We start from the raw sequence: 27512 nt of genomic DNA, 5'->3' as shown, positions 1-27512 counted from the left end.
TCGACCAGGCGCGGCACAGCACGAGGATGATGAGCAGAGTGTGCAGGTGCGAAGCCCGGTGGGAACCTCCTGTGGCGGCTCAGGCCAGAGGCACCACGGGCCTCGTCTGGAGAAGCAGCAAATGAGCGAGCACAAAGGCTGATGAGGAAAGAGACTGTCAGGACCTGGTCGGCACGAGGACTGCAGGAGAACGGCACAGCCACCCCCTTCCCGGAACGTTCCGGGCGCCAGCCACGCTGGTCCGCCCTCTCATGCGGCATGTTCCTGACTCTTCACGCAGCAGCACGGGGTGGGCTGGGGTCGCCCCGTTTGCCTAAGGACACACGGCTGGAGGACTCAAAGGGATCCTGGCCCTCCCTGGCTGCCCCGCAGAGGGACAGCTGGGAGGCGCGAGCACAGGAAGGGGAAGGAAGGACATCGTCATCCGCACTGCGGCCAACACGAGTGGCGGGTCCATGAGCGGGACCCACTGGTGCCACTCCGAGGGACGACCGGGACAGAACCCACTTCACACGCAGGTAGTCCTGGCAGGGTGGCCCCCGTCTGGAGAACAGCATCCTGGGAAGGTGTACTTACAGGAATTGCTGCCACAACAGGAATTAAAATCCCTTACCGGACACTGAGCCAGGTCGTGAGACAAATTCCAAACGGCTGTGTACGTTTTCTGAATGAAAGGCTTCAAAATAAAAACCACCACTCACATGGGCCAAAAGCCTGAAAATCTGTGTGTGGCGCTCGTACACACGCTTTTTAATATGTCAACATTTTGAGTTAATGTTATTTAATATAATCATTAATAAACGTTACGGTTCTTGACTTAAGAACCAAAACATCCCAAGAATCAGATTATCAATACTTAGCTTATAGAAGCAAAAAAATTAGGTTCAACTGCCTACAGTATAAGTCAAGCTATTCTGAAGAACATTCCCCTCCAAACACCTCAAAGTGCTGAGTAAGATACATAAAATAACGTTTTTTTAAAAAAGACATTTTATTTATTTATTTGAGGGAGAATGTATGTGTGTGCACACACACGTTGGAGCTGGAGGAAGGGGAAGAGGGAGAGAGAGAATCCCAAGCAGCCGCCGCACTGAGCACAGAGCCCGTGGGACTCGATCCCAGAATCCCAAGATCATGACCTGAGCTAAAACCAAGAGCTGGACACTTAACTAAGTGAGCCACCAGGACCCCCCATAAAATATCCTTTTAACTGCATACCTCTAGAAAGTAATTCTAGAGGTCCAAACCCCAAAAGAATATTGTCAAAATACTGTCAAACCCTGAAGCTACGGGCCACCCCAGGACCGCCTCGCCAACACCCAGAGCTTCGGTGTCCTGAGCTGAGTGGAGCTAACGAGGATGAGGCTTCAGGCCAGACAAGTGGGGACTGGTGTCCCCTGCAGAAGCCCGGCAAGGATCCCTGAAACTCTGACCCTCAAAGTGTCAACAGTGAAAAATCCATTTGCTGGCAGACAGAGCTGACAAGGAACTCTGTCTTCTCTCAGACGTTGACTGCAATAAATAAAAAAAGAAGAACGTTCCTCAAGAATCTGTCATCCCAAGCCTGCCATGTTCAGCATTCGAGTTTGAATGTATTTTTTTTCCTTCCCACAGGCAGTCGATCTGAAGGGCTTGGATGTGAGCAGCAGTCCAAGGGGCCTGGCACAGTAAGTACAAACCCCATCTGTGTGACACAGTCCTGACCCCCGTTCCTCAGCCTTCACGAGTATTGGGACCAGCCACAGAGCTCCTAATTAGAAACCACCACAGGGAAAAAGGCCCCATGAAGAAGAATCAACTAAAAAGAGCAGTAATAGGGGCACCTGGGTGGCTCAGTGGGTTAAAGCCTCTGCCTTCGGCTCAGGTCATGATCTTGGGGCCTTGGATCGAGCCCCGTGTTGGGCTCTCTGCTCAGCAGGGAGCCTGCTTCCTCCTCTCTCTCTGCCTGCCTCTCTGCCTGCTTGTGATCTCTGCGAGTCAAATAAATGAATAAAATCTTTAAAAAAAAAAAAGCAGTAATAGAATTGGACAACCCTTTGCCCCCACTCAAGTACTGCATTTAGATTGAAGAGACCCAGAACATAAAAGAAATATGCTTAAAATTTTAAAAAAACATAAAAGGGAATTCAAAACAGAACAGTAAGTTACTATAAGAAATGAAAAAGAATTGGGGCGCCTGGGTGGCTCAGTGGGTTGGGGTCTCTGCCTTCGGCTCGGGTCATGATCCCGGGGTCCTAGGATCGAACCTCACATCGGGCTCTCTGCTTGGCGGGGAGCCTGCTTTCCCCTCTCTCTGCCTGCCTCTCTGCCTACTTGTGATCTGTCAAATAAATAAAATCTTAAAAAAAAAAAAAAAGAAATGAAAAAGAATCAAAAGAATTTAAAACCTTAGTGGTGATTAAATAGCAGAGCTCAAAGAAAATTATTGAACTAAATGACAGACCTATGTAAGAAAGACAGAGGAAAAGATAAAAAATAAGAGCAGAGTCCTAGAGGACAGATATAAAGGTCCAACCTATATCTAATCGGGACGCCAGAAGGAAAGGGGATAAACAGGAGGCAACATGTTCAGAGACAAGGACCATTAGTTGCCCAGAACTGATGAAAGGCCTGTGTCCTCAGGAGCACAAGCCCTGACAAAGATTAAAGGAAAGAAATACACTGAACACACTGTGTGGTGACACAGCAACACCTTAAAGACGAGGAGATGACTGTCCCGTGTCAGACGAAAGGCAAATGACCAGATACAAACAAGTATTAATGGATCAAGAAGATGTGGTATATATACACAATGGAATACTATGCAGCCATCAAAAGAAATGAAATCTTGCCATTTGCGACAACATGGATGGAACTAGAGCGTATCATGCTTAGCAAAATAAGTCAAGCAGAGAAAGACAACTATCATATGATCTCCCTGATATGAGGAAGTGGTGATGCAACACGGGGGCTTAAGTGGGTAGGAGAAGAATCAATGAAACAAGATGGGATTGGGAGGGAGACAAACCATAAGTGACTCTTAATCTCACAAAACAAACTGAGGGTTGCTGGGGGGAGGGGGTTTGGGAGAAGGGGGTGGGATTATGGACATTGGGGAGGGTATGTGCTTTGGTGAGTGCTGTGAAGTGTGTAAACCTGGTGATTCACAGACCTGTACCCCTGGGGATAAAAATATATGTTTATAAAAAATTAAAAATTAAAAAAAATACAATGAACAAAAAACAAGAAAACAAACCATGAAAAAAAAAAAAATTCTCAGGGCACCTGGCTGGCTCAGTTGGTAAAGCACATAACTCTTGATCTCAGGGTTGTGAGTTTGAGCCCCACCCTGGGTGCAGAGATTAAAGATAAAGTCTTTCACAAAACTGAACAAAACTTCGTAACAGAAACGATGGAGTCCAGGAGACAATGGAAGATCATCTTCAAAATGCTGACAGAGAAAAACCATTAGCTTTGAATGTATGCCTGTCTAAACTCATAGACATAAAGACATTCAGGCAAAAAGTCAACCGTACAAGACACTTAATATGTACGATGAGAAAGACCAGACAGACATCATAGAAAACTATAGACCAGAGGCGCCTGGGTGGCTCAGTGGGTTAAAGCCTCTGCCTTCGGCTCAGGTCATGATCCCAGGGTCCTGGGATCGAGCCCCGCATCGGGCTCTCTGCTTGGCGGGGAGCCTGCTTCCCCCTCTCTCTCTGCCTGCCTCTGCCTACTTGTGATCTCTGTCTGTCAAATAAATAAATAAAATCTTAAAAAAAAGAAAACTATAGACCAATATCCTTTATCCTTCATAAATACAGATACCAAATGACTATAATAAACTATTACTGAGAGGACTACAGCACGATTTTTAAAAAGATACTACATCATGACAGAGTGGGGTTTATATAAGTAATGCACAGCTGAATTAATAATCAAACTCAATACATACGCCATATTAACAGAAGAAGAAAATCATGTTCTCTCTCTTTTTTTTATTTATTTACTTGAGAGAGAGACAGTGAGAGAGAGCATGAACGAGGAGAAGGTCAGAGGAAGAAGCAGACTCCCCGTGGAGCTGGGAGCCTGATGCGGGACTCGATCCGGGGACTCCAGGATCATGACCTGAGCCGAAGGCAGTCGTCCAACCAACTGAGCCACCCAGGCGTCCCGAAAATCATGTTCTCTTAACAGATCCAGAAAGAAGATCTGACAAACTTCAATACTCATTCATGACCATAACACTCAGAAAATTAGGAATAGAAATAAGTAGAAATAAAAAAGATCTATGAGGACTCTAACCCTAATGAGTGTACACACTGAGGTAAAGACATCTGTTCTGTGGACATTACCCTGGAGGTCCTAGCAAATAGAGTTGATAAATCAAATAAAAAACTGAAAGGCATACACATCAGAAATGATGAAGTAAAACACTTTCTTCACAGGCAGCAATGACTACCTATGTAGAAAACCCCAAGAAATCTATAAATGTATGAAGAAATCTATAAATGTACATAAATCAATTGTATTTCTATAGGCCAGCAACAAAAAAATCTGAAAGGAAAATAAATTGTTGTACTGTTCTTATATCATTTGTAAAGTGGTATAATATTATTTGAGAATAGATGGACAAATGTTGTAAATCCTAAAAAAATAACTAAGAAATCAAACAGATAGGACCGAATAAGCCACAAAGGACATAGAATAGAACCATGAAAAAATAATTAGTCTAGAAGACAATAGGAAAAGAAAAATCAGTAAGATTTAAGAATAGGTAGGATATGCAGAAAACAATTATCAAGATGGTAGACTTAACTAATGCTTCTTAACTGGGCATAATTATGTTTTCCACCCTGCCATGGGACATTTGATAATGTCTGGAGGCTGCTGCAACTTGGTTGATACTATTGCCATCTAGTAGGGAGAAAGCAGGGGTGCTGCTTGACATCCTACAATACACAGGACAGCACCACCAGACCACAAAGTCAGTAGTGTCAGGTTGAGGAAATGGAACCTAAACCCAACCATACTAATAATCATATTCAACATAAGTGGCCTAAATTTGGTATAACAGAAGGTAGAGATTGTTGGGGTGTCTCGCTGGCTCAGTTGGTGGAACATGCAACTCTTGATCTTGGGGTCATGAGTTCAAGCCCCCACTGGGTGTACAGCTTACTTTAAAAAAAAAAAAGGCAGATTGTCAAACTGAATAGAAAAGTAAGACCTGACCTTATGTTATTTTCAAGAAATGCACTTTGGGGGCATCTGGGTGGCTCAGTTGGTTAAGCATCTGCCTTCGGCTCAGGTCATGATCCCAGGGTCCTGGGATCAAGCCCCACATCAGGCTCCCTGCTCAGTAGGGAGCCTGTTTCTCCCTCTCCCACACCCCCTGCTTGTGTATCCTCTCTCCCTTTGTCAAATAAATCTTAAAAAAAAAAAAAGAAAAAGAAAAGAAATGCACTTTGGATATAAAAGCACAGATAAATAATGTAAGACATTATTTAAAAATGGAATTTTCTTCTTACCACACTGGCTTCATTAAAATACTGATCTAGCACTGTTTTTCTCTTAAGTCTGCAAACAGAGGCAGGCCTTAATAACATCGAGTACCCTACTTAAGCATTGCTAGTTTAAAATGACCTGCACAGAGACTGAGCAATCTAGGGTCTACTTATGGCCTCATGGTGCTTGTTGTGAAGGACACAAATGATGGGCTACCTCCAGGGGCTCTCATGGTCCAGGACACGGAAAAGACTCATCACCAAATCCATGAGCCAAGCACACATGTGCAGGCGGCTCAGAGGTAGAATGTGGTCAGCTCGGACAGGTGTCTGTCAAATTAATAAATAAAATCTTTTTATTTTACTTATTTATTTTTTTAAAGATTGTGTATTTATTTGGCAGACAGAGACCACAAGTAGGCAGAGAGGCAGGCAGAGAGAGGGGGAAGCAGGCTCCCTGCTGGGCAGGGAGCCCGATGCGGGGCTCGATCCCAGGACCCTGGGATCATGACCTGAGCCGAAGGCAGAGGCTTTAACCCACTGAGCCACCCAGGTGCCCCAATAAATAAAATCTTTAAAAAAAAAAAAAAAAAAAAAAAAAAAGCACACCTTCGAAGCCACTGGACCCTTCTCCCTGACTGCAGGCCCTCCTGTCACCAGAACCACTACGCTGACATTGGGGCTAATTATGCCCTTGCCTTTCACCCCTGTACTGCAGGTGCACAAGTGTCCTCATGCACCACAGTGCGCAGATGTGCCCAACCTAGAAATTCAAACTGGAGAAACATGAATGGCCCTTGACCTCCCTGACCCAGATTTCTTCAGTGTCCTGGTCCCATGTCTAGTGCCCAGGGAGGGTGTCTTGTGATCACCTAATGCACAAGAAGTTAGAGTTGAAGCCAAAAAGTCAATTCATCATTTTATAATGAATTAACAGTCATACAAACCAGTCAGGTCGGTATGACCTGTACATTCTTCCACCACTGGCTGACGTACATGGGAGTGCAGCAAGTTTCAGTGAAAAGGTGTCCGGATAGCACGGAGCCGTTTCTGATCAAGCCACTGCAAGCATGAGGGCAGCCATTCCAAAGAGATCACAGCTCTCAAAGGGACCCCCCACTGCCCTACCGCATAGGTAGCTCAATCTGATTTTTCCCATGTTGCACAGCAAACCATACACTCTCTTCCTTCAGTCATATCCTCTTTCCTTTTTTAAAAAATTTTTTAAAAAGATTTTTATTTATTTGACAGAGAGAGACAGAGATCACCAGCAGGCGGGGGGGGGGGGCAGGGCGTGGAAGCAGGCTCTGCGCTGAGCAGAGAGCCCAATGTGGGGCTCAATCCCAGGATCCTGAGATCATGACCTGAGCCAAAGGCAGAGGCTTAACCCACTGAGCCACCCAGGTGCCTTCCTCTTTCCTTTTGATATGGGGACAATTCAGTTTCACTCTGGGCTGGGGGCCACTCCTCTGTCTCTCTTTCTTTCTTTTTTTTTTTTTTTTAAAGATTTTTATTTATTTATTTGACAGAAAGAGATCACACATAGGCAGAGAGAGAGAGGAAGAAGCAGGCTCCCCACTGAGCAGAGAGCCCAATGCGGGGCTCGATCCCAGGACCCTGGGACCATGACCTGAGCCAAAGGCAGAGGCTTTAACCCACTGAGCCACCCAGGCGCGCCTCCTCTGTCTCTTTAAGGAGACTCTGTCCATCTCAGATCTCAGCTAGTGTGTGTTTAGTGCTAACATTTTCCTCATTCCCAAGTTGCTAGGGAGCACTTCTTGTTGCCCTGTAGCGACTTAATCTCCTCAAATGGAAATCTAGTTTAAAAATTTAAGGAAAAAAAAAAGACTGATTTGAAAGACGCCAGTAACGATTTTCTGGACAAACACATCACCATTAGGACAGCATCCAGCCAAGCTCCTCGGGCTCCTTGGCAGGCCATTTCCCCTTCCTAGACATGAGACACAACCGCATGGAGGGGAAGTGCCCCTTGAGAGTAAGCTCCTGGCAATTGTGGAGTCTGACAAGGCTTCATCATGAGCTTCTTTTGATATGCCACAGCTTAACCTCCAGTTGAAGCCGCTAGCATATCAAATAACTAACAGATGTGAAATACTTAGAAATATTTAAAAAGACTCAAATAAGATATGAATTCATTAAATTTCTAAGAATTGTTTCACTTTTATCCCTCTTTTACTAACAAAGAACCATGGTTTAAAGTTTAAATAATTAGGTAACTATTGAATGATCTACAAGTTAAACAAAAACACTGCTTTTCTAGAATAATTTCCTTTACTCCATAGGACAAACTGGAGTAAGAAACATCCACTAGACTTGCAGGAGGTCCCTAGGGCCTGGGACTCTACCACTAGAGAAGATCTAAAACGGGGGGAGGGAGGGATTACCTATAAAGGAATCAATTAGCCAGCAGAAGCCTCTCAGCAGCTGAGAGATGGTACAATACAGTTAAAGTGCCAAGATGAAAGAAGCATACGAAGTGAGGTAGGGATCAAGTTTCACTTCTCCCCAAATGCTCACATCAAAATGTCCCATACCATTTACTAAAAAACTCTAATATCACCTTTGCAAAAACTCAAGTGTTTATGAGTTATATATATGTGGATTTTCTGGCTTCTCTATTCTGTCCCACTGACCTCCTTATCTATTCCTGTGCTAATAACCACACTTGGCTTAATTACAGAAGGTCTGTAAGTCTTGTTAACCTGGTAGAGCAACGTCTCCCATCTTGCTCTTTTTCCACTAGTATCTTCACTCTTCTTGACTCATTACAGTTGCAAATACAATTTTAATAAATTACCATTAGCCAATCAACTGAAGCAATCTGTCCTAAGAAGTAGACCCATGAGGCCCTATACTGTAATGCCAAAGACATGCCAGAATTTACATCATGGGTTCCATAGGGAATGACAAGGGAAGCCATGAGTCAAATGCACTTTTGGCTGATGTGGTGAGACCAAAACTCTCATTTCTGCATCACTTTAAAAAATATACCAGGTAAAAGTCAATGAAATATTCATACCATTCTGAAGCATGAGTTTTCCAACTGGAAAACACTGCAGACAATTTCCCATGCTCAGGCCGCTCCTTCCTTCCCCCTGGAGTACTTTACCCCAGATGCTATCAGCACAGCTGCGCACTGTCTTCAAGCCTCTGCTCAGCTGTCACCTGCTCAGTGAGTCCTTCCTTGAATGTCCTATTTAAAATGCAACCACTCCGGGGGCACCTGGGTGGCTCAGTAGGTTGAGCCGCTGCCTTCGGCTCAGGTCATGATCTCGCGTCCTGGGATCGAGTCCCACATAGGGCTCTCTGCTCAGCGGGGAGTCTGCTTCCTCCTCTCTCTCTCTCTGCCTGCCTCTCTGCTTACTTGCCATCTCTCTCTGTCAAATAAATAAATAAAATCTTTAAAAATAAATAAATAAAATAAAATGCAACCACTCCTGCTGGTGCTCCTCACCACCCCCCAGGCTTCTCCCTTCTTGTCTGTCTGTGTGTTGACGTCTCCTCCTCATTATTAGACTCTAAGGTCCCTGAAGGCAGGGACCTTGCCTGCCATAGTCTGTATTGCTTCTCCCGGACCTAAAATGGCGCTAGTACATAGTAAGAACTGGAGAAAAACTGAATGAATTTACAGACACAGCAAGTGTGGATAAGATGCAGAAATGAGAGCTAGCATGGCTGTAGGTAGTGCAAAGGTTCTGAGGGCAAATCCATGAAATTTCCACAACTTGTTGAATGCTAAGAATAAAGATCATGCAATTACTTTCAAAACAGAAAATGAGAAGCTCAGGTCAAGTTATCTTTCTGGTCTATTATGTATGTCACATCATATATTTAACAAGTTTATAACATTTTTGTACTTGCTATTAGCTCCTCACATTTCCTTAGTGCTTTTGGCACAAGCTAGAAGAACTTTTTATGTCTCCATCTGCCCTCTCCCACTGTTAGAAAAAAAGGTTTCTAAAAGCATTATTCTTGAAAACACATGACAGGCTATATTTAGCATATATAAGGTCTGCTTTCTTCTTCAGAAACATAACCTCAGTTAAAAACATGATCTTTCATCCATGCCATCCTCAGGTTTATTATAGGGTAAACTGACTTATTTTTACTTACCTTCCCATAAAATCTTAGATTTCCACTAAACAAAACTAGTTGATACCTCTCTCAGTTTTTACTTGGAAATTCCAGAGACCCTGATTCTGGTTTCTATTGTCTTCTGAATCCAGACTTCTATGGAAGTCCTGCCTTCTCTCACAGGAAGTGAGCCTAATGGTTAGGCAAGCAGCTATGTGGCCTAGAGCAGGAATCTTACCATTTCTTTATCTGAAATACATGGCAATTGTACCACATTATTTTAAGACCCAGCCAGCTCTAGAGGCGCCTGGGTGGCTCAGTGGGTTAAAGCCTCTGGGCCTTCGGCTCAGGTCGTGATCCCAGCATCCTGGGATCAAGCCCCGAATCGGGCTCTCTGCTCAGCAGGGAGCCTGCTTCCCTCTCTCTCTCTGCCTGCCTCTCTGCCTGCTTGTGATCTCTGTCTGTCAAATAAATAAAAAAACCCAGCCAGCTCTGAAGACAAAATGACAAGAACAACAACTTAGTTAATCCATCTCTAGATCACGTAGCTAATGACTGATAGCCAAAGCTCAGAACAGATCTTTGTGTTGTGTTTACACAAGTAATAAATGAAAACATTAACAAAAAATTCCAATAATTCCACAGTATTTAAAGAAAACAAAAAGATACCTCTTCATATTCCCTCCCTTAGCTTATCCCATTATCATTTCCCGCAGAGACTGAGAGTATCACATCAATGGATACTCAGGGATACTCTTCCAGATCTTTCCCTGTGTGTTCTATATACAGATACTTAGCTTTCCTTTCATACCCTAATAATCTAACTCCAAATTCTGTGTTCTTTCCAAAACAATTTTTATTTTGTACTTCCTTTTGTGATCTTCCACAATTCTAGGTTTGTATTCTATACCAAATGGATGCTTGAAAAACACTTTTGATAGTCAGGGCTGCTCAAGAATGGATTTTGGCCCCAGTAAAGTACATTTTTTTTCTGATTCCTCAGTAACAGAAAAAGAGCTTTAAAAAAATATATATATATATATACACACACACACATATATATATATAGGATTTTTCCTGGAGTGCCCTCTTTGTCTGCTGGTTCCAAGAATTTGTACTAGATTCTCTCAAATTCTGGTCATCCCTGCAAAGGTTATCTAGTACATCATTTTCCTTCAAAGCTCATAGGGCTCATCATATGATAAACAGGATGCTAATTCTAGGTAAAACTATAAAATAGACAATTAGGTGTAATTGTAGTTTCATTCTAGGGAACACTAAACTTGTTCCCTTAAGTTTTTTTGAGTGTGGAGGCTGAAATTTAAAAAATAGTTATATAGTTATATTTTAAAAAAACGACAATAAACTGGTGATCAATGAGACAAAATAGAACTGGGTTGTAATGCAACCTGAGCAAGGAACCCTAGTACCTTCCACGTGGTGGAAGCCCACAAGGGTCCTGGAGCTGACCCTGCCCAAGGAGCAGACTCCAGCCTACAGTTTCATGTGGGAAACCCTGTCTGCCTGTCTGGCCTTAACTCACAGCACTCCGTGTCCTGCTCTGTATTCCAGTTCCATCAAATATACTTTCTGGAACACACACACACACACACACACTCACTCCAACACTGAACCTTAATGCCAAAGATTACCTAATAGTGAATTAAAACCTAAGGGGCTGGGATGCCTGGGTGGCTCAGTCAGTTAAGCATCTATCTTCAGCTCAGGTCACAATCCTGGGGTCTTGGACGTGAGCCCCACATCAGGATCCACACTCCACACTCAGCGGGGAGTCTGCTTCTCCCTTTGCCCCTCCCCCTGCTTGTATGCGCTCTCTCTCTCTCTCTCTTTCACTCCAATAAATAAATAAAATCTTGGGGAGGAAAAAAACCCCTAAGGGGCTAGCAAAACTACTCTATAGTGTTAGTGGTCAGAAGAGCACTGATTGGGAACCAAACCATGGAGTCTACTGGACTGTTGAAAATGTTCTATATCCTGATCTAGGTGATTACACAGATGAATACATACACTGATTCATCAAGCTGTATAACTGAGATTTGTGTATTTATGTAAATTGCACTTCAATTAAAAAGTTGAGAAAACAAAGTAAAACAGAGAAAACCTGAGAGGTCTGCTCTAATTTGAATTTGTTGAGATGTTTTATGCCCCAGAATATGGTCTCAGTGAATGTTCCAGGTTCACCGACGAGGAATGCATCATCAGCTGCTGCTGAATGGAACATTCTCTAAATGTCAACTAGACAGTGTCCGTTGATGACACTGCTCAGTTCTTCTATATTCTTGTTGGTTTTCTGTCAAATCCTTCTACCACTGAAAGAGGAGTGTTAAAGTCTCCAACTAGACTCGTGGATTCCTCTGTTTTTCCTTTCAGGTATGACAGCTTTTGCTTTGTATATCGTGGAGCCCTGTTGTTAAGGTACATACACATTTAAGACTGCTGTGCTTCTCGGTCAACTGGGCCTTTTACCATTATGTAACAGCTCTCTTTATCCCTGGTTATTTCTTTGCTCAAAATATTTTGACAGTGGGGTGCCTGGGTGGCTCAGCTGGTTAAGTGTCTGCCTTCAGCTCAGGTCATGGTCCCAGGGTCCTAGGATCAAGCCCCATGTTGGACTCCTGCTCAGCAGGGAGCCTGCTTCTCCCTCTCTCTGCCTACCGTTCTGCCTACTTGTGATCTCTCCATCAGAAAAATAAGATCTTTTAAAAAAAAAATTTGACATTAATATAGTCATTCTGACCTTTTAATTAGTATTTACATGATATCTTTTCATCCTTTTAATTTTTACCTACCTATATTGTTAAGTTTGAATTGAGTTTCTTATGGAAAACATATAGTTTGTTCATGATTTTTTTCTCTATTCCAGTCTTTTTTTTTTTTTTAAGATTTTATTTATTTATTTGTCAGAGAGAGAGAGAGCGAGCACAAGCAGACAGAGTGGCAGGCAGAGGCAGAGGGAGAAGCAGGCTCCCTGCCAAGCAAGGAGCCTGATGTGGGACTTGATTGATCCCAGGACCCTGGGATCATGACCTGAACCGAAGGCAGACGCTTAACCAACTGACCCACCCAGTTGTCCCATCCAGTCATTTCTTTTAACTGATATTTACAGATCATTTCCATTTAATATAACTATTGATGTGTTTTAATTAGGTTTAATTAGGTCTATCATTTTCCATGAAAAATTTTCCATGAACATTTAAAAAAATTCCATTTTGGTTTATAGTAATTTTTACTATACTATGTTTTCTAGTGGTGGGATTACAATTTTATGTATTTAACTTTCCAAAATTTATTTAGACTCAACATTTCACCTCTTCAGGTAGAATGTAGAAAACTTATCACTATAGAGTTCCCTTATAGTACAGACAATTTTATAATTTTTGCTGTCAAATTATTTCAGAGAATGCAAGAGAAGAGAAAGAGCCTGTTCTATTTACTTAGAGAGTTACTCTTCCTCTTCCTTCATTACTAACCTCCAAGTCTCCTTCTGGTATCATTTCTCTTTTGGCTAAAAGACTTTCTGACACAAGGAATTACTTCAGACCAGACCCCTGGTAAAAGGGTAAACCCCATTAGTTTTCCTCCAGCTGAGAATACTTTTATTTCACCTCCTTTCCTGATAGATATTTTCACAAGGTAAAGAATTCTAAATTGACAAGTCTTTTCTTTCAGAACTTTAAAAATGTTATACCACTGTCTTTTAGCCTCCATGCTTTCTGAGGAGAAATCTGCAGTCATTCAAATCACTGTTCTCTATAAGTAATATGTCATTTTTCCATAGCTACTTTCAATATTTCTCTTTGTTTTTAACAATTTATGAGGTATCTGGGTAGGGTTTTCTTTGGTTTATGCTGTTACAAGTTTGCTGACAGATTCATAAGTCTTCCTTCTTAACTGTTTGAAGTACTGGAGAAATTTTAGATATATTAATGCATAACTATATTTTCAAAGATTAACTATGAAAAGGTCTTAAATGTTTGGGGAATTTAATCAGTCATGCGCTATTAACCAAACTAAACAAAAGCAAGAGCAACAGTTTTTATACAAGAACATTAATATAAACTATAGAGCCAATCTGCCCAACTTCAGACAATGGTGCTATCACTTACTGAATGCCTGACTTGGGTAAATTACTTAATTCTCGGGGCACCTGGTTGGCTGAGTGGGTTAAAGCCTATGCCTTCAGCTTAATCATGATCACAGGGTCCTGGGATTGAGCCCTGCATTGGGCTCTCTGCTCAGTAGGGAGTGTGCTTCCCCACCCCCTTCCACCTCTCTACTTGTGATCTCTGTCTGTCAAATTAAAAAAAAAAAAAAATTACTTAATTCTCTATGCTTGAGTTGTTGCCCTGGTAAAGTGAGGACAATGAAACAGTATCTGGCTCATACAGTTTTTACAAGAATGAATGAGTTAATATACAAAAAGGTTTAGTAGAATCCCTGGCATATAGTAAGTGTTATACGCATGCCAGAAATTTTTGTTATTTTAAATTGAGTATAAAGGCTTAAGAAAAACTCTTTGTAAGAAAGAGAGAGAGAATGTGTGGACATGCAAATGTACGAGTAGGACAGAGGGGCAGGAAAGGGAATCTTAAGCAGTCCCACACCTGGCATAGAGCCCTATGTGGGGGCTTGATCTCACGACCCTAGGATCATGACCTGAGCTGAAGTCAGGAGTCAGACACTTAACCGACTAAGCCAGCCAGGTGTCCCAAGAAAAACTAACTTTTTGAGATAAAACTTTAATAAGTTGAATATTTATTAAAAGACAAATGTTTGTAAGCATTTCACTTAAACACAAAAGCCTTGTCTTAGTCCAGAAAAGCCTACTAACCACAGAATAGAGCCCCACAAGGCCATGAGGAAGGAGCCACAAGTCGGTCACCCTTGAGTTTCTCACAAAAGCCACATACTCAATAAACGCCAGCTACTGGCTCAGTGGGTGAACTCAACGCTGATCCGTCAACAGGTGTTGCCTACCAGCACTTACAACGCACGGACACGCCATGCCTGAAGTCAGCCAATGAAGAACAGAGGTCAGTTGAGATCCCAACGGCAGTGTTCTACAGAAGTGATCTTATTTAAGACACATCTGTTCTAGGAGCTGGCCAATATTGATACCGATCCCTTTTTTATTTTTTTATTATTTTTTAAAGATTATTTATTTATTTATTTGACAGAGAGAGAGAGAGAGAGAGAGAGATCACAAGTACACAGAGAGGCAGGCAGAGAGAGATGGGGAAGCAGGCTCTCTGCTGAGCAGAGAGCCCGACGCGGGGCTCGATCCCAGGACCTTGAGATCATGACCTGAGCCGAAGGCAGAGGCTTTAACCCACTGAGCCACCCAGGCGCCCCACTAATCCCTTTTTTATAATAATTTCAGCAGAAAAACTAGAGATTATTTAACTGAGTCAATCAATGTACTTCAAAAAGAAAATACCTACTTCCAAAGTTTTCTATTACACGTTGAACACTAAAATGTTCTCTTTTAAAGTGATGCTAGATTTTTGGAGGCAGGTTAAAAAAGTGTTTTTAGTTACAGTCCACTTCAATTAAAGATGGTTTTAAAGTATTGTTTGAGTGAGACACTAAGGCCAAATTAGAAGTAAATTATCCCATGCTAGAACACATGAGCATGTTAAATGTTAGCCATGGTGACTGCATGCTAAGGAGTAAAGAAAAGCAAGACTCACCTCAAAGTTGTACTTTCTCATCTGGTTGAAGTGTCTGCAGTACAGGTAGAGCATGCCAATGCTGCTGCCCACAGCGATGTAGTCCCCATTGGTATCGAGAGCTGTGAGGTAGACCACAATAGAGCGGAAGCCCTTCTGGACCTTTGTGGGAATGGCATTGAGGAGATAGTACAAGGGGCAGAACTCTCTGAATGTAATGGGCTCTGATACTGATGCCATGGCCAAGGTTGTCACAGATGATCTTCAGGCAGGAAAAGGAATGTTTACTTGGCATTTGGGGAAACCTGGGGGCTAAAGAACAAGGCATTATAATTCTTTCAACCTCTAGTCATGCCAAAAAGAAGTCATGTATAGCAGTGGGATGAAGGAACTTGAGGGTGGGTAAAATTGTACATGGAGCTCAACTGAATGGACAAAGTACCTGGTTTCATTAAGATCACTTTTGAGCATTTTAATTCAACAGGCACCTCAATGCATATGGGCCCCTGCAATTCACATTGTGCTAAGTACTGTGGAGGAATGGGAAGAACATTAAAAACAGTTCTTATTCTCAAGCAGTTTATGATATAGCCAGACGGGCAAAAGAAACAGTGAAGATACACAAAACCTCATGTGGTTAGTGCTAATCTGTGGGTCTTGATGAGAAGAGGAACGGAGCAATGTGGAAAAGGCTTCACTGGAAACATCCTGAACTATGAAGCCCACCAAGAGGAACGGAACATGGAAAAGAGCAACAGGAAAGACACTGTACCAGGAGAACAATGAACCAGTCCTTATGGAGAAACACACTCACTGCTGAGACAGCAGAGAAACGTGTCCCCCAGCTGGATGTCTGCAGCCTCCTTGACATCCAGAGACTCAGTTATACAACAGTTCCACCATGAGACCAATACCTCTTGGCGCTCTAAATTCAAACTTCCTCAATAAGGATACTCAGTCCTCACATAGCGCAGTGTAATTTATGATGTGCTTAATCACTCGTTGAATCCTTACCTACCTGTAAGATCAGTGGTGTCGGCCCCAACTTTGAGAGGAAGGTATTAAGGACACAAAGGTCACAAGACTTGCCTAAGACCACACAGCCAAGACCTGAATCTAGGTCTTCTCCCTCCAAGTCCTGGGCCCTTCCAATCCCAGAGTCACCGTTCTAACAGACAAGTAGCAGCTTACAGATGGGTGTCTTGTCCCTGATACAAGCTGGAAGCGTATTTCACTCCTTCAGTTCCATGGAGACTAAGCCCCTCTAGTAAAAACTTGTTGGGATGCTGGATTTGGAACTGTGGGTTTTCTATTCCTATAGAGTTGACCAATCAACTTCCAAGTTCTCTTATAATGAAACTCCCACCCAATTCATTTTCACCCAGGAGCCCTTGCATTGGCTGTTCCTTCTACTGGAATGCTCTTTCTCCAGATGTGACTCAGATTTTGCTTCTTCTCGGCATGTAGGTCTCTGCTAAAATGTCCCCTTCTCCACAAGACCCCACCTGCCCACCCCCTAAAGTGGGCTTCCTACCACCACCGAGTACTGTCTATTCGCCTCTCCTTGCTTTGCCTTCTCACATCTCCTTTTTCTTTGCTGTTGACTGGCCATCTCTGCCTGACCCCCCTACCATCACTGGTCCGTAAGGCTCACAGGAATAGGATCACATCTGCTTCACTCACCCTATAGTCCCCAGCACCTAGAAAAGGATCAGGCATAACAGAGGCACTCAGTAAGTATTTACTGAATAGCTGAATGATTTATACAAAAGGAAGATTTGCAAGGAAGGAATGAGTGACAAGAATGGAAGACCAGCAAAATATCTTTTCGCCACTACGGCCCCACTTCAATGCTGGAATAATAACCCCTGGATGTGTATGGCATATCCAGTGTTGCAAACATTCTCAGACTCCTATTCTGTTTGATAATCACAACAGTCAATACAGTAAAGCAAGCAGGGTGATTTATGAGAGCCCTCCTAAAGGTAACAAAAAGAATCATATCCCTCTGTGATGTTTAAGAAAACTTACTTAATATACCCTTTTGTAGCAGAGACTGAAGCTCTGGGAGGTTCAGAAATGTGCCCAAGCTCCCATAGCTTTAAATGCCTAGTGCAACAGGCATCTGGATGAGAATGTTGGTTCTGCTCATACGGCAGCACAGCTCATAAACTTAGAACTTTTTAAGAGCAAGACCAATCTTTGGTTTATGCAAGTATTCCAGAAAGGTGGGCAAGGTTCACATGATGCAGAAATCAAATGGAAATGAAATGGCTTTTAGGCAAACTCACGTGAGAACAGTTGCTGACAGATACCGAGGGAAAGGAGGTAGGTCATTCAAGGACATGGGCCACTAACTCCAAAACACCAACAGCAGCAGCAATAACGGTAATAGCTACTGATGTCACATCACAGAAACGATCCTTAGCACACTAACTCATGACATCCTCACAACATATCCTAGGAGCTCAGGACCACTGTTGCCTCCATTTCTGAGATGAGGAAACTGCTCCCATTTCAACAATCTTCTTTCCATCTTCAAGTATCAGAGAAGAATAGGAGCAGAAAAGGCTTTGTTGGGCGCCTGGGTGGCTCAGTTGGTTAAAGCCTCTGCCTTCGGCTCAGGTCATGATCCCAGAGTCCTGGGATGGAGCCCCGCATCAGGCTCTCTGCTCAGCTGGGAGCCTGCTTCCTCCTCTCTCTTTGTCTGCCTCTCTGCCTACTTGTGATCTCTGTCAAATAAATAAAAATTTAAAAAAAAAAAAAGGCTTTGTTACCTCAATGAGTCTGTGCATGCAAACACACTGATAAGTTTGCATAATTTACATAATGTTTTTAAAATGAAATCTTCTTTTATAACAGTCATAAATGTTTACTGTTAAAAAAACTGGAATATGGAAAATTACAAGGAACTAAATAAATGCCACTCATAACCACCCCCCCACAGAGATGCGCTATGTATACAGATGGCTACAGACACGCAGGCACACACTCAATAAATCACAAGCACTTGCCCTGTCATTAAATTCTCCCCTAGGACGTGATTTTTCAAGACTCTATAGAAAAACTGCAGAGGACACACTGTATACATAAACCAAAAATTTCCCAACCAAAATGTTTTACTTTCTACTTTAGGAGGCAAGGCCTCCTAGGAAGCAAGTGGAAATACTAAGCAGTTCACAAATGTCAGCTGGTACAATTTTCCTCCTTTAAAAGGCATTTTCCACAAAGTAGCTTTGTCAAAATATGACATTTATATTTTAAAAATTAATTCACTTGATGTGATACTATTAACTGACAGCTCCATAATCTCTGCAAGGGGATTTCAGACTGAGGTCTGGTTCGAAGAGGGCCAGAGGACTCATCCTGAAACTCAGCTGCAGAGCAGGCACGCTGTTCTAACTTGGATTGCATGTTTATTTGTGGTGGCTTAGTAGGTACTAATGGATAATATAGAAGGTCAGAGTCCCTGGAATCATCTCTTTGGCACAATCAATAATAATTCTATCAGCTGCAAAAATGTATAAGGATCCCTCCCTCACTTACCAGGTCTCAGCAGAGATTAAAAATGATCACAGGGCACCTGGATGGCTCAGTTGGTTGAGCAACTGCCTTCGGCTCAGGTCATGATCCCGGACTTCCAGGATCGAGTCCCGCATCGGGCTCCCAGCTCCTTGGGGAGTCGGCTTCTCCCTCTGACCTTCTCCTCTCTCATGCTCTCTCTCACTCATTCTCTCTCAAGTAAATAAATAAAATCTTTTTAAAAAAATGATCACAAATCTGTGGCAGATAATGGGCTGTATAATCAAATTCTGAATCAGTTTTTCGAGCTCAAATCCTAGCGCTCAGCCCTGACTTCTCCTTCTCCCTCTCCTTCACCCCTACAACAACTCCTCACCTCACTCCATTCACTCTATTTCCTAACCTATGTCACACCTGTCCCTTTCTCACCATCTCTGTGGCCACACCCAAGATGAAGCCATCACACATCGCATCTGAACCTCTATAGCATTCTTCTGACGGCTCTCCTGCTTCCACACCTGATCTCTAGGACCTGTGCTCTTACAAAGCAGTCAGAATGAACTCTGTGACTTCATCAAAATCAAAACCTTCTGGAGATGCCTGGGTGGCTCAGTTGGTTAAGCAGCTGCCTTCGGCTCAGGTCATGATCAGGGTCCTGGGATCGAGTCCCGCATCGGGCTCCTTGCTCAGCAGGGAGCCTGCTTCTCCCTCTTCTCCCTCTGCCTCTGCCTGCCTCTCTATCTGCCTGTGCTCACTCGCTCTCTCTCCCTCTGTCTCTGACAAATAAATAAATAAAATCTTAAAAAAAAAAAAATCAAAACCTTCTGTGCTCCTAAAAAAAAAACCACCCTACCAACACACTGAAAAGACAACTCACAGAACTGGGATAAATATTTATTAATCACATATCTGATAATGCATTTGTACCCAGAATGTATTAAAAAAAAAATCTCTTAAACCTCAATAATAAAGAAACAATTCTTAAATGGGCAAAGGATCTGAGTACACATTTCTCCAAAGAAGACATAAAAATGGCCAATAAGCACAGTAAAGATGCTCACCATCATTAATCATCAGGGAGATGCAAAACAAAAGGACAATGAGCTATCACTTTAAATACTAAGATAGTTATAGTAATAATAATAAAAAAAAGACATAATATATATTAGCAAGAATGTAAAGAAACTGAACTCCTCATACACTGCCGGTAGAAAATAAAATGATAAGGCAGCCACTATGAAAAAGCCTAGCAGTTAAAGCAGAGTTACCACATAACCCAGCAATACAAACACAATAACACATACAGACATACATCTACACAAAAATATTATGAAGGTAATAATATTAAAAGTAAAAATATTGGGGCACCTGGGTGGCTCAGTGGGTTAAAGCCTCTGCCTTCAGCTTGGGTAATGATCCCAGGGTCCTGGGAACAAGCCCCACATCTGCTCTCTGCTCAGCAGGGAGCCTATTTCCTTTCCTCTCTCTCTGCCCGCCTCTCTGCCTGCTTGTGATCTCTGCCTGTCAAATAAATAAATCTTTAAAAATTAAAAAAAAAAAAAAGAAAAATGTTTTAAGGGGTGCCTGGGTGGCTCAGCGGGTTAAGCCTTGGCCTTCAGCTCAGGTAATGGTCTCAGGGTCCTGGGATCGAGCCTTGTATCGGGCTCTCTGCTCAACAGGGAGCCTGGTTCCCCCTCTCTCTCTGCCGCCTCTCTGCCTAGTTGTGATCTCTGTCAAATAAATAAAATCTTTTTTTTTTTAAAAGTTAAAATGTTTAAAAATACCAATTATCCATCAAAATAACAGTATATCCATACAATGGAATATGAATCAGAGGAGTGAAGTTCTGATATATGCTACAACATGATGAACTTTGAAAACATGGCACTAAGTGAAAGAAGACAGACACACAAAACCACATATTGATTCCATTTATATGAAATGCTCAGAATAAGCAAACCTATACAAACAAAAAGTAAATCAGTGACTGCCTAGGATGGGAGTGGGGTGACTGCTAAATGGTATGGGGTTTCTTTTGAGAGTAATGACAAAGTTCTTTATGGACACTGGGAAAGTTATGTGCTATGGTGAGTGCTGTGAAGTGCGTAAACTTGGAGATTCACAGACCTGTACTCCTGGGGCTAATAATACATATATGTTCATTAGAAAATAAAAAATTATTTAAAAATATTTAAAATTTAAAAAATTGATTGTAGTGATGGTTTCATATCTCTGGAATATACTAAAAACCACTGAATTGTACACTTTAAATGGGTAAATTTTATGGTATGTAAACTATATCTCTTTAAAAAAAGGGAGGAGAAAGAGAAGAAACAGCTGTCCAACACCCATTCATCCTAAAAACTTCTGTAAACAGGAATAGAGAGGAATTTCCTCAAGCTGTCAAGGAATAGTTTAAAAAAGCAACAGTTAACATCATTCTTAATAAGACACTCAAAGCTTCCCAATAAAGATCAGGTACAAGGGAAAGACCTCATGTCACCACTCCTTTCGAACATTATACTGGAGTTCCAGCTAATGCAATAAGACAAGAAAAAGAAATAAAAAGTATACAGTTTAGGAAGGAAGAAATAAAACTCTCTTTGCTTGCAAATGACATGAGCATCTATGTAGAAAGTCTTGAAGAATCAACAAAACACTCCTGACACTAATAAGCAATTGTATCAAGATTATACTACAACTTAACATACAAAAGCCAACTGCTTTCCTATATACCACCCACCTATGACAAATGAAATTTGAAATTAAAAACAATTCTATTTACATTAGCACTGCCCAATTGAGATACTTAAATATAAATCTAACATAATATCTATAAGATCAATATGAGGAAAACTACAAAACTCCCATGAACAAAATCAGAGAACTAAATAAATGGAAAGATATCCCATGCTCATGGACAGGAAGATTCAATATTGTCCAGATGTGAAATCTTCCCAATTTGCTCTACAAATCTGATGCAATCCCAATCAAAATCTCAGGCAAATTATTTTGTGGGTATCAACAAAACTATTCTGAAGTTTATATAGAGAGGCAAAGAACCAAAATAGCCAACATAGTAGAAGGAGAAGAACAAAGCTAGAAGACTGATACTACCCGACTACCAAACATACTATAAAGCTATAGTAATCAAGATAGTGTGGTATTGGCAAAAGAACAAATACAACAACAGAACAAAAGAGAGAGCCCAGAAATAGACTGGCACAAATATAGTTAACTGATTCTTGACAAAGCAGCAAAGGCAATAAATGGAGTAGAGACAGTCTTTTCAGCAAATGATACTGAAACAGCGGACATCCACATACCAAAAAAAAAAAAAAGATTCTAGACACAGAACTTATACTCTTCACAAAATTTAACTCAAAATGGATCACAGGCTTAAATGTAAAGCACAAAACTATAAAGCTCCTACAAGAAAACATAGGAGAGGGGTGTCTGGGTGGCCCAGTTGGTTAAATGTCTGACTTCAGTAGTGATCTTGGGGGTCCTGGGATTGAGTCCCATGTCCGGCTCCCTGCTCAACGGAGAGCCTGCTTCTCCCTTTCCCTCTGCTGCTGCCCCTGTTTGTGCTCTCTTGCTTGTTCTCTCTCTCACTCTCTCTCTCAAATAAATAAATGAAATCTTTAAAAAATACACAAGAGAAAACATGGATGACTTTGAGTATGGTGATGACATTTTAGATGCAACACCAAAGGCATGATCCATGAAAGAAATAATTGATAAGCTAGACTTCATTAAAACTAAAAAGCTCTGCAAAAGACAATCTCAAGGGAATGAGAAGACAAGCCAGACTGGGAGAAAATATTTGCAAAAGATTTATCTGACAAAGGCCTGCTACCCACAATATACAAAGAACTCTTAAAACTCAACAATAAGAAAACAACCCAATTTAAAAATGGGCCAAAGACCTAATAGACACCTCACCAGAAAAGATATACAGATGGCAAACAAGCATATGAAAAGGTGTTCTACACCATATGTCATCAGGGAAATGAAAATTAAAATGAGTTATATGCCTATTAGAACAGCCAGAATCTCCAACACTGAAAACACCAAATGCTGGTGAGGATGTGGTGCAACAGGGACTCTCATTCGTTGCTGGTGGGTATGTGAAATGGTACAGTCACTTTGGAAAACAATGTTTTTTTTTTGTTTTGTTTTTACAAAACTAAACAATCTGGGGTGTCTAGCTGACACAGTCTGTAGAGCATGCAACTCTTGATCTTGGGGTCGTGAGTCTGAGCCCCATACCAGGCACTGAACCTACTTTAAAAAAAAAAAAAAAACTAATCTAAACATAATCTTATTATATCATCCAGCAATTACATTCCTTGGTATTTATCCAAAAGAGTTGCAAACTTATGTTTATATACAAACCTTCACCCAGATATTTATACCAGCTTTATTCATAATTGTTAAAACCTGAAAGCAACTAAGATACCCTTTGGTAGGTGAATGTATAAATAAACAACGGTATATTCAGATGATGGACTATCACTCAGTATTAAAAAGACATGGACTATAAGCCATGAAAAGAGAGAGAGGAACCTTAAATGCATATTACTAAGCGAAAGAAGCCAATCTGAAAAGGCTACATCCTGTATTATTACAACAATGCAGCGCTCTGGAGAAGGGAAAACTATGGAGGCAGTAGATCAATGGCCGTCAGGGGCTGTGCGGGGAGGGGAAGGGATGAATAAACTAAATTTAAAAAGCACAGACTTTTAGGGCAGCGAAATACTGATACCATAATGACAGACACATGTCATTACACATTCATCCAAACCCACAGGATGTGCGCCACCAAAAGTTAGCCCATAATTAAATGACGGACTCTGGTTGATTATGATGTGTCAGTGTAGGTTCGTCAATTGTAAAAGATGTTCCAATGTTGATACTGGGGGAGACCAAGCATGTGCAGGGATATACGAGAAATCCGCACCTTCTCTTCAACTTTCCTGTGAACCTAAAACTGCTTTGAAGAAAGTCTTTTTTTTTTTTTAATAAGAGTTCTTCCAAAGAGAAAGAGGTAGGTCTCATACTACCATCTGATTCAAAATTCCTCAGGGGTTCCCCAGTGCTCCCAGAAAAACCCAATGCCTTTCAGTGGCCTACATAAGGCTCTGCGTGGCCAGCCTTCCTGGCCCGTCCCTCACATACCTGTCCCTCCCAACCTGTCTGCCAAGCTCCTGCGGCACTGACCCACTCTCTCCCTACTCAGGCCTCTATTCCCTTTACTCCAGTGATCTTTCCTCACTTCCAAACCTGCCTTCACAAAGGCCTCCCCGAGCACAGCGTGCAGTCCTTCGGCCCCTCCTCTCTGTCACGTCACTGTGTGTACATCCTTCATACTCTCATCACAAGCTTCACTCCCTTTATTTGCTAAGCAGGTTAATGATCATCACTCCTGAAAATATAAGCAACAAATGTAAACCCTGATAACCTAACAATAGCTTTGGCACAGAGTAGATACTCAATAAAGACTTGCTGAATGAATAATACAATGTTAACTTCAGGTCTTACAGCAAAAGAATATTCCCCATCCAATCTTTAAAATCAATAGTGCTTCCTTGGTCACAAATATTTCCATTAAAATGACAAGACACCACTCTGCAACATTCTTCTTCTAGTCAGGATGCTTCCCTCTCCCAGGGGTACCTACCATCAACCCCCTATACCTGCAAGGGGGTCAGTGGATCTTCATGCTGACTGACAGCACCCTAATGCCACCTCGGTGGGCAGATCTTCAAAACTGGAGCAAGGCTATCAGTACATAGTCTAAATCATTCACTTAGTACTACAGGAACCATGAGTTTCCCGAGCACTCTACTACTCAAATGGTTTAAGGACTATCTCCCAAGTCTCTAGGAAGACAATAATGTCCCTGTTGTATAGTCTATTCTTAAAGTCTGGCCACAACATCTATCATTCTTTCAAGTGTTAAAATTTCACGGCTGAGCGTAATGAGACTGAAGCAGTCATTTACCCTCCAGATTAAATTTTGTTATTTCCCTGCTGCCACATCTGTCACTGGCTAGCCAGACAAAAGCATGGGAGGAGAACATTTTTAAAAATGGTCTGGGGGCACTGGGGGGTGGTCAGTTAAGTGTCCGACTCTTGACTGCAGCTCAGGTCATGATCTAGGGTCTGGGCTCAGTGAGGTGTCTACTTGCGACTCTCTCCTCTGCCCCTCCCCCACACTCTCTCTCTTCTCAAATAAATAAAGCTTTAGAAAAACGAACGGTCTGTGTCTAGCTTGATGCCAGGCCGCTCTTCCTTCCACACACTCCACAGTGCAGCTGCAAAGGGCTTCCTGCCACAGTCCCTGAACACGCCAAGACCCGCAGGCCTTTGCAAAGACCCGGTCCTCCTTTTCCCGCTCCCTCCAACACACACACTGTAAGAGCTAGTTCTCCCCTAGGAGACCTTCACAGACTGCCTCTGACACTTCGTTGGTCCTTCTCGGCTCTCAGAGAACATTCCGCACCTCATCATCACACAGCAGCCCATCGTTTGTTTTCCAGCTTCTCTAATGGACTCGTAGTAGTCTTCACCCATGGCCTTCTCGTCTGTATGCTTTGCAGAGCTTCCAAAGACCACCAGTGTCTGGTACAACCAGCCCTCAACCACTGTTTGGTCAACTGAGCTCTCAGAACACTATGCCAGGATTCCCCAAGGATGACAACCCAAAATACAAGACCACGCTTCCTCAGTTGCAGCCACCATTTTGCAAAAGTTCACTGGTCTCTTAAGCCCAGGCCCATCCGTTTCAACTGAACACACACTTTGAACCATGGCTCACTTCCACCTCAGCAGTCGCGGAACTGTTAACTACTCCCTCCCGATTCTACCAAGCTCCTTGTGCTTTGCAGTATCTAGAAATCTCTCCACGCTTGAACCAAAGCTTGTTTTCATTATACGCATAACTGTTAGCTGATCTTTCCTTCACGTTCCCAAGCTCAGTCAACAGAGCTCGTCTGACGCCGTGTCCTTCCTTTCCCCCAGTTCCAGTAGCCCTCCGGTCCACACCATACAGAAGCCAATATAAAATGGACTTCCTCAGACTCAGAAGGGTTACCCTTCTAGGAGAGGACTAGAAAACAAGTCCAGTAGAGGCCCATATTCTATTGGAAAAGACAAGATTGCTACAAAGTAACTTAAACCTAAGAAGGCTACTTACGGGCCACCCCTTCCGGAAGACTACCTTATCCCATCTTCCCCACCGCAGTCTCAAAGCCAGTCCTGAAGACCGAGGTAAAGCAACCCCTATACCTGCACAGGCTGGTTCTCAGGTTAGAAAACTCCCTGCGGGCAGGGACTGGGACTCCAGCATCCCTAGAACCCCGAACGTTGCTGACATACAACAGACCCCAAACAATACCTGGTGAGTGAACAAACATGGGATGTAAGCCGGGCTATCAAAAAACCCACAAGGTCAGCAGCTTATCAAGGTGCACTCTGCTGGGTGTGGAAGAGTGCAAAAAGCTTAGGAGACCAGGAGACAATGGTGACCACACAAAATAGAGGGGCTTCGCTCCCAGATTCTGCTCGTGCTGGGTGCGCGGGCCCAGGCTGGGACCCCCACATTCTGCCAACAGACGGAACAGAAGGGACAGAACAGAGTAAGATTCCTGAGTCTCGGCAAGAAAGTGAGGGAGAACAAAGAGCGGGGAAGAGAAGTGTTAGCAGGGCCTGGGGGCAACTGCAGCGGGGCCGCGCCTTACTCAAGTGTGTCAGGTGCCAGGCGCTGTGCCCCTCAGCACTTACAGGCACTGACCCACTTGCTCCTCCCACCAACCCAGGGGCAGAAACCGTTACCATCTCCTTCGACCGACGAGGAAACAGCAGCGCAGCGAGGCGGTACCACTCGCCCCGAGCGCACAGCTAGGAAGGGGCAAGTGCTGTGACCGGAACGCGGGTCTGACTCCAGGGTACCCCATTCCTGAAGCCTCCGCACCTATTCGGCCTCCCACGCCCCAGCGGAGCACTGACCAGGCGTCCTCCGTTTACCCATTTAACGACCACCTCCTGAGCACCTACTGGGTACGTGCCAAGGTGTGTGCCGGCCGCGGCGGTGCGCGGCGGAGGGACCGGACCGGCCGGGTCGGGCGACTGAACGCAAAGTCAGCCATGAGACGCCGGCGGTGGGAGCCGCGGGCCGGCGGGCAGGGGACGGGGCTCGGGGGACGACGGCGGAGGGATGAGGGATGACGGCGGAGGGATGAGGGGCCAGGGTGCGGCCGACGCGAGCGAAGGCGCCGAGTGGGAGGAGCGAGGCCCGGGGATGGTGCCGGCGGGCCGGCGGGGCGGACGACCGTGGACCACCGCGGACCGCGGGCTTTTGCCGGGCGCCGCCAGTGCTATGGCACTCGGGCTCGGCCACCCGGCGCGGGCGACGCGGGGGCTGGGAACGGGGGCGAGACGGGTCGTGCGACCCTGAGGCGCCGAGGCCAGGGAAGCGCGGCCTGGGGGAGGCGTGAGCGGCGGCGGGGAGACGGAGGAAGGGGCGCGCGCTGGCCGGCGGGGGCAGCGGGGCCAACAGCGGCGACGCCGGACTCACCTCCCGCGGCGGCCCCTCAGGACTCGCTGGCCCCGCCCGGCCGGAGGAGGCGGGGACGGATTCCGGGCCGCGGGGGCTGCCGGGAGCCCGTTCCCCGGGCAACGGGGCCGGCTGCGCGCAGCGACAGCCGGAGGCTGG

At 43.6% G+C, this 27512-nt stretch overlaps 1 protein-coding gene across 1 annotated transcript in view; it reads right to left on the bottom strand.

Annotated features, from left to right (window-relative positions):
- Positions 1-27510, bottom strand: part of TECPR2 (tectonin beta-propeller repeat containing 2) — a 97322-nt gene extending 69812 nt beyond the window's left edge. Inside the window, 2 exon segments of the mRNA XM_045073976.1 lie at positions 15293-15583; positions 27375-27510. Of these exon segments, the coding sequence (XP_044929911.1) occupies positions 15293-15511 (219 nt within the window). The 5' untranslated portion in view covers positions 15512-15583; positions 27375-27510.
- Positions 27511-27512: the final 2 nt, after the last annotated feature.

Source organism: Mustela putorius, unplaced genomic scaffold (assembly GCF_011764305.1).
Source record: "Mustela putorius furo isolate JIRA1106 unplaced genomic scaffold, ASM1176430v1.1 tig00000129_pilon_pilon_pilon, whole genome shotgun sequence".
Taxonomy (NCBI): Eukaryota; Metazoa; Chordata; class Mammalia; order Carnivora; family Mustelidae; genus Mustela; species Mustela putorius.
Note: the sequence above shows the minus strand (reverse complement) of the source record. Positions and strands in the feature narration are given on the sequence as shown.